The 12196-nt window shown below is 36.8% G+C and overlaps 1 protein-coding gene across 1 annotated transcript in view; it reads right to left on the bottom strand.

Moving 5' to 3' along the window:
* Positions 1–12196, bottom strand: part of Nab2 (Nuclear polyadenosine RNA-binding 2) — an 84627-nt gene that overhangs the window by 50493 nt on the left and 21938 nt on the right. The window contains exons 3-4 of the mRNA XM_081772204.1: positions 11968–12132; positions 6201–6806 (exon numbers count right to left, since the gene is read on the bottom strand). Of these exons, the coding sequence (XP_081628330.1) occupies positions 6201–6806; positions 11968–12132 (771 nt within the window). The remainder of the gene's footprint in view (positions 1–6200; positions 6807–11967; positions 12133–12196) is intronic.

Here is a 12196-nt window from a genome sequence, read left to right on the forward strand (position 1 = left end):
AGGGTTGGAAAAAGAAAAAGAAATTCTATAAACGTAGACGACGTGGTAATTTTAATAGAAATCATAATGCGAATAGGGGTAATCGTTCACAAAGTAATCTGCAACAGAACGTAAGTGCAAGTGAAAATAGAAGTGAAACGCAGAGTGTGAGAACACAAGAAAACCAAGCTAATGTACAAAATCCTCCGAGCACTTCGAATCAGAACGGTAATTGGTTTCCAACGTTTAACAAAGGTCCCAATGTGAACAACGCTAACGTTCAGCAACGCCGGTTTACGTACCAAGAGGGTGGATTTTATCCACACAGCGCTATGCTTTTAAACTAGTAGCGCCCTCCAACTTGGTTGCAAAGGGGAGGGATTTCAGTAGTGTAAACAGGATTATTTTTCCACACATGTGCAACGAAGAAAATATACAAGCGGACGATGACGTAGACAACACTAATAAAGAGGAAGTAATTACGTGTGAATTAGGCCGTAATACTATGAGAGTGAAAATTTTGTTAAACGAACAACCCAAAATTTGTTTATTAGATAGTGGATCCGAATTGTGTTTGTTGCGATATAACATTTTTCGAGAAGTAACTAAACGTGTAACGAATGTGCATTTACAAAAGGGAGAGCATATTGTCTTGTGTAATTTTCTTGGAAGAAAGTTGGTGCAAACATATTTGAAGAAGAAGAACGTAAGGAAGATCAGTTGTGCAGTGTAAACATCGCAGAACAAGAAGTGAAAATGCATTCTAGCTTTATTGATGAAAGTGTTTTGTGGTATGTGCGACACGATTACTTAGATGAGCGAAAATTGTTTAATCTATTAGAGAAATACTACCAGTAGTGTTTTGAAGAAGTAAGATTGAATTTGTAGATATATTAGAAGTTATTAGAGCATTCACACATTTTACTAGAGTATTCCTTTTGTTGTAAGAGGAACAACATTGAAGTTTTACCTTGAAAACCTACGACTACGTTTTGCCATGAATTTCATGTGCAATTATTTTTTTATTTATTATTATTATTATTATTATTTGTTTTTTATAAAACTCTAGGGGGTTTCTTTAGAATAACTTCTTTTTGTTAACCACATCTTATAATGGGAGTTTGGGAGGTCGAAACACATTTTACTATTAATTGTAGTGTGTTTCTGTTTGGAGCGACAGATATAAGGGTGCTGGGTTCCGTGACGAAAGCCAGATATAATAATATTGGGATTCGAACCTTGGATCTTTTTATAAGTCTTCCTTAAAACATCATTCATTTGTAAAAGACTAATAGATCCGATAAGGAACTGGCAAGTAAACAAATAGTCTCACTCCCACGGTCCTGGGATTCGGGCGTTATACATGTCAGAGGCATAAGCCATATACCCACCGTCGCTGGTACGTCAGCTCACGATATACTGGTCAATACCTGTAAAAGAATACAAGGTGGGGCAGCCATGTGAAATTTACGCCAGATGGGTAGTGAGAGACGAAAGTAATGTTTGCCCTCCACTGCTTTACAGATACCTTACCTTTTAATCCTGCTCTAGGCCATGTACACTTTTAGAAAATAATATCCTCCATTCACTGAGAAAGAGATAATATAGATCGCACACTTTAAGGTTATTAAATATTACTTTTCATTGCATATAAAAAAAAGAGATATTTTGCAAATCACTTATATTTAAATTTTAACTTCAATGAAAATAAAACATTTACACACATGTGAGAACACAAGATTTCACTTAAAGAAAAAAAAAGATGGCCCAATAATTATGGTATACGAACCGATACGATACCGAAATAATACGCGAAGTTTACGACCGAACGAATATGATGAATCGGTTAGTGGCTATGCAGTTCACTACAGACACTTCACTTACATCGCTGTATAAAGTTCACAAAACATATTTACTTTCATTAGGAGGGGTAAAACCTATTATTTGAACAGTAGACTATCAGGACCTGCAGAGTACAAATTTTCATTGCATTTCTTCCTTTTTACTTTGATTTTATGCAAATTAATATTGGAGAGTGTGAGTTTAATACGTAGTACTACTATAACATTATGAAACACTCTGACTTTCACATCTTGAAAGAATGATACTCTCTCCTTTGAGAGTATTTGGAGAACAATCTTGTCTGTTCTCAAAGTAGAAACACTTGCACCTTCACATCTTGAAAGAGAATGTCCTCTCTCCCGGTCCTCTTCCTGCGTCGCATAGTTGCCAGTTAGCGGCGCAAGAATACACTGACAAACTAAAATATAGTTCGTAGAAAACATTAAGTTTTTGCTTCATAATATTGCTAATTATATATAATAAATGGTTCATAGGTTAATTGAAATCACATTAAAAACACTGATTGTTCCAATAAGTTGTACGATTGACGATTATTGATAGATCTCACATTGTCACGTAAAAATCTGTCATCGTCATGAGGGCTTGGTGCGTGGGTGGACAGCACGAGAGTAGCTAAATTCCTCTTCCTAATATGGGCTGACGGGAGGAAGCAGGGCTGTCTGGAAAAGTGAGGCACCTTTTGGGTGACAAATTCCTGAGCATTATTCTCCTCCAAATGTTAGCTGATTGCGTTATATTTCTAAGAATTGACATTGGAAAAATACGAGGGTTGATTTAAAAATTCATGCCAGTCCATACCGTTATAATCTCTTGTGTCTTCGTGGTCATATTTATAGTGGGTAGGTTTATTTGGTTTTGTGGGTTGGCTCTTGTTCATAGTCGTCAGACCATCCCTAAGACGGATACAGGTTGGCATCTGTAGACATCTGACAATGCTGCAGTATAAGACTCCATCATTCGACTTTATATTGGTTTATTTCCCTCTTCCTAATAATATCCATATAATTGTCATCATTAAAATTATACTCGTAGGCATATTGTGTTATATATTTATTCAGCATCATATCATATATACGTACATTTAAGTATCAAGTATCAATATATTGTGTACCATGTGTTTATTTGGTGGAGTTGCATATAGGTGACGAAAATTGGGTCATGTCTATCGTGTGTGATACGCATAAAAAGAGTGTAGCAAACGAAGAAATACTTACATTTCTTTTGTTAACCCATCCCAAGTCAACTTCCTTTTAACCATGGTTACGCTAATTTATCTTTATCGTAATAATCACATATAACACGTAAAGGATATACATTTGATATACATACACGAAGAATATAACACACGGAAGAACACACGTAGGTCCAAACAATAAGAACACATGTTTTATTCACATTCCAATTAACACGAATGCAGGAGCAGCGGCAGCAGATTAAAAAACAAAAAAACAAGAAAGAGAGAGAGAGAGACGTAATTCATATGTCTAATCAGTCTCTGTGCAATTAAGTACAGTAAAGTAAAGATAAAATACAAGCGTTGGCGCCCTACATTCGAATACAAAAAAAAAAAAAAAAAAAAAAAAAAAAAAGTCCTAAACTAGGATAGGACAGAGAGGAATGCAGAGAACGTCAAGAACTTCCACCATTGCACCTAGCCCTATCCAATGGGAAGAGGATAGGTGCAGAAGATTAAGTCATCGAGTGTTCATTCAATGGGAAGAGAATGAACGAAGAGGATATTTCATTGGATTGGTAGCGGGCGCGGTGGCTCAGTGGTAGAGCGTTCACCTCCGGTGCTTGGGGTCCCTGGTTCGATCCCCGCTCGCGCCGTATGGACTTTGTGGTGGACAAACCCCGTGATCGTCGGTTTTCTCGGTGTTCTCCCGTTTTCCTCCCACTTTCTTCATTTCACTCATCTCTCATCATCACCGTCTCCTTTAGCCTAACCGATATAACCGTGGGACGTAAAACTTAAAGATTTCATTTCATTTTATATATATTCATTTTAATATTTATCTTTTATTTTTCAATTAATTGCAACGAAAGTGATAAGTGTTTTATAAGTTGAAGTTTATTCATTATTTGAAGTGTTTTCTCATTTTATTCATATTATGTTGCAATATTCTGGTGTATGTGTTAAATATCCATTTTGCAATTATTAGTTGAGTGAATTTGCATTTGAACTATTATTATTATGACTATAACAAGCAAGTATGCATACCTATCTATATACATTTATTCATGTATCATATAATTCTGGACTGAATAAACATTTTAAATTAGTGAGTGCAGTGTTAACCCAAGTGCTTGTGCAAACTATGACTTAGCCAGTGCATAACTTACAGTGTGTCCCCGTTATACGCAAGTATAAACGATAAGTGTTGCCAGGGTTCTTAAGGTAAACGCACCTCATCAGAACTATACCTATCGGCTGTTCGGGGGCTATTTGTAATAAACTTATCTGTGCATTATTTTTGGTGTGCCCAGCTCAGACAATTTAATCATTTCATTTTAAAGGCTGCTACTTTCCCAGACCGCGAAAACTATGGATTTGATACTAATATCAGTCATTCTGGGCTACTTTCACATGCCTCGGTATCCCCCCCCCCCCCCACTGACCCCGGCCCGCATACAATGGTAGCTGGATTTATAAGTCGTCGCTAACGGAAGTGTCACCATTGATCTCAGCGACTGCGAAAACTATGGGTTTGACACGAATATCGGTCATTTTGGATTACTCTTACATGTCTCGGTATACACCCCACCTCTCGGTGACCCCCAGCACGCACCCGAATACGGTGAATTTGGAAGTTAATGCGATGGGAGTTTCACCATTGATCTCAGCGACCGCGAAAACTATGAATTCGACACTAATATCGGTCATTTTCTACTACTCCTACATGTCCCGGCAAACGCCCCTCTGGTTTGAATTTTGACACAAACGTTTCACTCTAGTCTGGGACCTGGACCAAGGTATCCGCGACCAAAATTTCGTAACTCTCGGTCAACTTCTCTGATCCCCAGGTCAGTCCCGATAAACGCCCCCCCCCTTCCTGAGACACCCCTAGTCAGAAATTTGAAAAAAGCGCTTCATCTTGATCTGGGGCTTCGACCAAGGCACCCCTGACCAAAATTTGGTAACTCTCGGTCCACTCGTCTGGTCCCCAGGCCGGACACAGACAAACAAACTCTTTATTTTATTTATATTAGATAAGAAAGATTCCTCTTCTGCGGGGACGATCGCCTCGATCGTCCCCCCCCCCCGCGGATTCGCCACTGATCCTCAAGTGAATCATTGAAAGTGTCAAATAGCTATATGAGTGAAGATGCATACGTAGTTATTTAAATGTTAATTGTTTTTTCTGAGGGGCAAATGTTTATGGTATGCTTTTGGTAGGTTGGCAGTAAGCTTACAAAACGCAGCAATGTCCTAACTGTAAACGCCAACGACTGGCTGGTTTATATACTCAAGTTATTATGTAGATGAGTTAGGGCTAAATTGTAAGGTGGTCGTAACAACGAAATAATTTTGGATTTATACACTGTTCATATTATAATTATTTTCCATTTTAACAATTAACATTTAGCTCCCCTAAAATTTACAACCAAACCCCTGATCCAATCCTAGCTATAGGGCCAAAAAGAAGATAGCTGCCCCGACAACCAAAAACCCAGCAACTACAGTATACTGGATACTGGAAACAGGTAATTATTTAAAACGTGCTAGTATGGATCTATCTTGTTTATTGCGTCCTTAAGAGATTCCTACATATATATTACGTAATTAAAAGGTTGCAAGGAATAAGGTAGATCTACACTACCACTTTTTAAATAGTATTAAAAATGCGTTAATTACTTCCTTATTGTTCCTCCAAGCCTTCGGCTCGTCTGCAAATTATCCACAGGCTAGCGACATCTCTTGGTGTCGGTAGGAAGCAGTGAAGTTAGCGACAACTATAGGTTAGCCTGACTGTGAAGTATTGGGAATTAGCATGATTGCCAGGTGTCTTGCGCTTTTCTTTCTGTCTTTGAGTTTGACGACCCACGGTAATGCATCGAAGTTATAGAAGACGGTGATGATGAAATGAATAATAATGGTTGAATTGCAAAGTGAGAAGAAACACAAGAACCCCTACAAAATTCACGCACACGAGTCTGGCGTTTATAATAAGAATTAAAAATAACTACTTATTTTCGCCCAAATGTTTACTCTCGTAACTCTAAAATGGTTAGAAATCTGTATTTTAGCGTTACTCGTAGACTGAAATGTTTATGACTTATAATAATAATAGGTATATAGGAAAAATGTATCCCTTCGTTACATTACATAGATGTGACACAATTTTGAATTTGCTCACCTGCCTCTGCATCGGCTTTGATGTTAATGAAATCCTGATCTTCTTCGTCACTTTCAATCGGAGGTTGTGGGAAGCTTAATTGTTCTACACTCGGTAACCTTCTCACCACTGTCACTTCCTGAGACTTCACTGGTTCCTCACTGTTTAACTTATTGTCAGACGATGATTGACTTTCGCTCTTATTACAGTTACTATTTTGCACAGGTTTCTTTTCCTTTATTACGGACACTGACTCCTCGCTCGGCAACGGAATATCTTCCGTTGAAGCGCTTCGACTATTTGATTCAACACTACAACCCGATTCTTTAGATTTTGTCCCTGCTTCTGGTTCTTTGGATTTTGTTTCTACCCTTGATACTTTTGCAACCGTTGAACTGCTGTCTTCTTCACTATTTTTTCTAGCTTTCTTGGAAATCTCCACATTCTTTCCAAGTTTTTTGACATTGTCATCGTCTGATAAGTCTTTTTTAGTTTTCTTGGCACTACTGTCACTTGATTTTATGCTTGCATCCGACGACTTCCTTTTCTTTTCTTTCTTCACTGGTTCACTGTCAGCTTCACCAGTTGATGATTTCCTCTTCTTCTCGCTTTTGGATTTTTTCAAATCTATAATAATAATAATAATAATAATAATAATAATAATAATAATAATAATAATAATAATAATAATAATAATAATAATAATAATAATAATAATAATAAGAAGAAGAAGAAGAAGAAGAAGAAGAAGAAGAAGATGATGATGATCAAGAAGACGAATACGAAATATCAATATCAAAGTTATTATGCAATACTGAAACCTAAATTTAGAGACCAGCGAATTAATATTAATTGAATGTAGTTCAACAGGAAATTCAACTCAATTCACATGCTTACACTCAACTTATCACTATTACTTACACTAAACTTATCACTATCAGAAATATCACTTATATACACATACCATCACGATGTTGTTGACTTATCTCACTTGAAGCATTTGATAACGTAACAATAATTCTCTCGACTCTACTCGATATAAGATACTAAGTGTGTGTATGTGCATTTATATATATAGCTTTAGCTTTCAGGGGTCAGTAAGCTTACACAAGTTATGTTAAATATAAAATAAAATTTATCTTTTTTCTAACCTGTATATAGATAGAAAATGAAATGAAATCTTTAAGTTTTACGTCCCACGGTTATGCCGGTTAGGCTAAAGGAGACGGTGATTATGAGAGATGAGTGAAATGGTGGAATGAAGAAAGTGGGAGGAAACGGGAGAATCCCGAGAAAACCCACGAGCACGGTGTTTCGTATATAGATAGAGTTTTATATTTAATAAAGTAGAACATTTTTTCCTTAATGGTGATTTTAACCACACTATAATTATTTATACTGAGCAACATCCATGTTTTCTTCACGCACGCCTACAATGTTGCCATATCTTAATTGGTAAAAGAAAAAGAAATTGTGTCTAAAGTTTGCTACTGAAAGTTCTTTCTTGCGGATATTTCGGTGATCGTATTTCATCAGAAAGAAACAAACACCAAATATATATATATATATATATATATATATATATATATATATATATATATATATATATATATATATATATATATATATATATACAGTGTCACTTCATAATTAGAAATACAGACGCCATTTCACGAAAAAGAAATACACATAAATATAATTTGGCATCGAGATATTGTCAAAAAAACTTTTGGTAACTATAAATTGAGATATGGGAATGTTACAGACGAAAGTATATGGAACTCGCTCAGTGTAAATAATTAGGGTATAAAACCGTTTTCATCTCAAAACCTTCGGTTATTTAGCTACGTGGCGCGTCCAAAAAGTAAGTTTCCATTAGGGCGGAAAATATAAAGACGAATAGTAATCTTAAAACATTTATTGCTACAGATACAGCATGGGTGTGACTATTTTTCAGCATATTCACCACCGGAATTCACACTTGTCAACACTGTGCGTTCAACTTCTACATTCCAATTCGTAAGTCAACCCTATAGGAATAGAACCAGGTATGATAACTGTCTGCAATTGTTGATCGCTATTAAAATGCTTATCGCACAGGAATTTCCTGAGATGTGAAAAGATAGTAAAATCACACGAGCAATATCCGAGCTATACGAAGAGTGATCAAACATAACCTAGTGGAACGACTCCAGAAGATCGTTCGTCACCCGCCGTATAATCTAGATCTTGCTTCGAATGATTTTCGTGTCTTCCAACATCTCAAGAAATTTCTGTGCGGTAAGCATTTTGATAGTGATAAACAATTGTAGCCCACACTGTCACACAGTGGTTCTACTCTTAAGTAGCTGACTTTCACGACATCGGAATGTTGATCCCATTGTATGACAAGTGTTTGAACTCCGGTGATAAATATGTTGAACAATAGTGTCACCCGTGCTTTATCTGTGACATTAAATGTTTCAAGATCATTTTATCTTCTTTGTGTTTACGCCTTCGGAAACTTAACTTTCTGGACGTACCTCGTACTTTAACTCAGTGGTGATGATCCATTAAACTTTTTCATACATCAAGTTCAGAAGATATAAATCAGGATAACATAAGAGAATATTCAATAAACATTATGGGAACAGCCAGAAGTTTACCGGACTTCTGTATACGAAATATTGCACAGAGAAATACAAATTACGCTATTCAATTTCATTTTTAATAATAAAATAAGCCAATGTCGAACTCACTTAAACGCCTATATTAACTTTTCCGTTGATTCGTGGACTCCATTACCGGTATCATTCCTGTCCGTACAAGAACCATGCTTATCATTCGTTAACACCAAACCCTACCTTGAATTTATTCTAAATGAGCCCACTTGGAAGTTCAATGGATTTAAGTGTAATCCCAAAATGTATGGCCTTCTGTTGCTTCTTTTGTTACAAAATTTAGGGGTGAATGACAAATTTATCTTAAATCTACGCCCGTAAACAACAGAAATTACTCCCTGTTGTTGTTCAAAATTAACTGTTTAATTTTACTTTAAAAAAACTCTCTTTTTTTCTTTCTTCTATAACATTCTATAAATCATTTTTAATAAATTAATTATGTAAGATTTAACCACTGTTCCTCGAAATTGGTGCTTAAGTACCTACGTTGTTAAATCATCATCTTTCCTGTTTTAAAGTCATGGTAGGAAGAGAACCAACTCTAACTTCAGAGTTCTTGCTTATGACCTTCTACGCAAATGCACACTAGATAATTAATTGATGAGAATGCTATAATTTTACGAAGGGATGTTTGATTTAATCCTCCAATTGAGACAATTACAATGCATCCTATCAGTTCAATAAGTAACTTCATGTTTACTTGTGCTATTGGTGGATTTATGATTGATAACAACTGATGCATTTTCGAGGGTGATTAATGCAACGAAAAAAGATCATCAAGCTTTCCAAAATTCGAATGAAGTCTACTTACTATTCATTTGAAATACTAAGCAATCAAAACAAACTCCCCTTCTCCCCACCTCTTTGCAATTGCCTACGGAAAAACAAATCACTAACAGGGAGGGAAACATCTTTTAAGATACAGTACGTGTACAATCTAAATTTTCAATCCAATTCGCTTCCACCTGATGGAAAGAAGAAATTGCTGTTTCTTTTAGCCATTATCAAACCCCACTACCAAACAATACAATTTTAAACTTTTGTCTTTAGAAGAAGTATTGGCTATTATTTATGTACGAAAGCATTCACTTGTTTTCGCCGTATTTTTTAACTGAATTTCTAAAATTAAGAACTTATTCGTTATAAAGTTAATTTCCATAATTCTTTCATTTCGGTGTTGGAAGCGGTTGTGAATCACACTAAAACCAATTCTGTTGAAATTCTAATTTTTGTCTTTTCAAGAACCTCTGTTTAAAAGAGGGTCAAAGAAACACACATCTTTATCATTTCAACTTCCGCCGTTCTCATATTAGTACCCTCATACTTCTCCCATACAGGCAGTATTTGCTTTTGGATTACATATTAATATGTATGAATACAGTAAGTACCCATTCAAATCTCAAGCCTGTCATCATTTGCATCCACTCTCAATATCTTTCAAAACCTCATTACAAAGAAAATAACAACTGTTAATTTAAATATATATATATAAAGCGTGTTACTTATCTCACTAATGCAGATAAATGAAATAAAGTATTTTAAAATATGTAGAGCTATTATGAGAGTTCTAATTACTTCTTTAGATATATTTACATACATTTTATACAGGGTGTCCGAGAAGTCCTTCTCTGATTACAGAAATTGATAACTTAGGCTAGAAATAAGATAGAAATATGAAACTGGTGTTGAATTGTTTACAAACTATAAAAGTTTTTGTCTGTGTTAGGTTTGTTCTGTTTTGCCAAGTCTAATTTTTTTGTTTTAGGTTTGTAGTACGTAAGTAAGAAGCCCAAGAAGCCATGCCAACCAACCAGGAGAAGGCACAATGTGTCCTGTGGTACCATGAGACACGATCACCAACCACGGTGCAGAGACAGTTCCAGACAACATTTGGGAGGACTCCACCTGATGTCAAGAGCATTAAAGCCTGGTATGAGAAGTTCAAGAACACAGGGTCGGTTGCTGACCTTCCGAGGTCTGGTCGACCAAGAACCTCAGCAGACACGGTAGAGGCTGTGTGGCAGTCTTTTCTGAGAAGTCCTAAGAAATCGGTGCGCAGGGCCTCACGTGAATTACAGATGCCAAATAGCTCTATCCATGACATTTTACACAAACGTTTATTGTTTCGTGCTTAGAAAGTGCAACTCGTTCAGGCCTTGTTGCCCGACGACGGTACACGTCGATATGACTTTGCGGTCGAAATGCTATCACGTATTGAGGACGATAATGGTTATCTCAGACGAATTGCCTTTTCCGACGAAGCGACATTCTTTGTCAGTGGAGTAGTGAATCGCCATAATGTACACATTTGGGGTTCAGAACCCCCCATGGAGGTCAGGGAGTTCACCAGAGGCAGTCCAAAGGTGAATGTTTGGTGCGCGTTATTGCACGATCGAATTATCGGGCCATTCTTCTTCGCTGAGGATACCATCACATCTGCAGTGTACCTGGATATGTTGCAGCTATATGCTGTTCCTCAGCTGCTTCAGTATCGTCCCGATGTCGTTTTTCAGCAAGACGGTGCACCACCTCATTGGGGTTTGGACGTCCGTGCCTATCTCGATAGGACATTTCCCGGGCGATGGATTGGTCGTGATGGACCAACAGCTTGGCCTCCACGCTCTCCTGACATAACCCCATTAGACTTCTTTTTATGGGGTTATGTCAAGGATGAGGTCTACCGAACACGTGTACCAGATCTTGAAACCCTGCAGCAACGAATAACCACAGTCGTTGCATCGATCCCTCCAGTGATGTTGGCTAATGTGTGGATGGAAATTGAATATCGCCTAGATGTGCTACGTGCTACCAAGGGTGCTCATGTGGAAGTGTACTGATGTGACCAAAACTTTTATAGTTTGTAAACAATTCAACACCAGTTTCATATTTCTATCTTATTTCTAGCCTGAGTTATCAATTTCTGTAATTAGGGAAGGACTTCTCGGACACCCTGTATTTCCCGTGTCGGGGTTGATGTTGGAATGAGGAACACCAAAATTTCGTTAAAAAAATGTTTTGATCTATCAGCTGAAATGAACCATGAGTTGCACGACATCAAGAAAAGGAAATATGGCATGAAGATTTATTTTTAAAATATTTTTATCTAAAAAGATTCCTCGTGTACGTACCTACACTACCAACAGTTACTTCCTGCAATTTCTGCAATACTTGATGCAACCACGAAGTAAATTTTTCTGTGTTTGATCCAAGAAATAGTTGTAGATCGTCATCCATCTGAGCCTTGGTTTTCTTGTTAGCAACCATAACCATGATATAATCGGGCAATTCTTCATCTAAACGGGGGAAATCATACAAAAGGAAACACATTAATCAAATAACAAAAGCACATATGCAATC

Source organism: Thermobia domestica, chromosome 9 (assembly GCF_964235325.1).
Source record: "Thermobia domestica chromosome 9, izTheDome1.hap1.1, whole genome shotgun sequence".
Lineage (NCBI taxonomy): Eukaryota > Metazoa > Arthropoda > Insecta > Zygentoma > Lepismatidae > Thermobia > Thermobia domestica.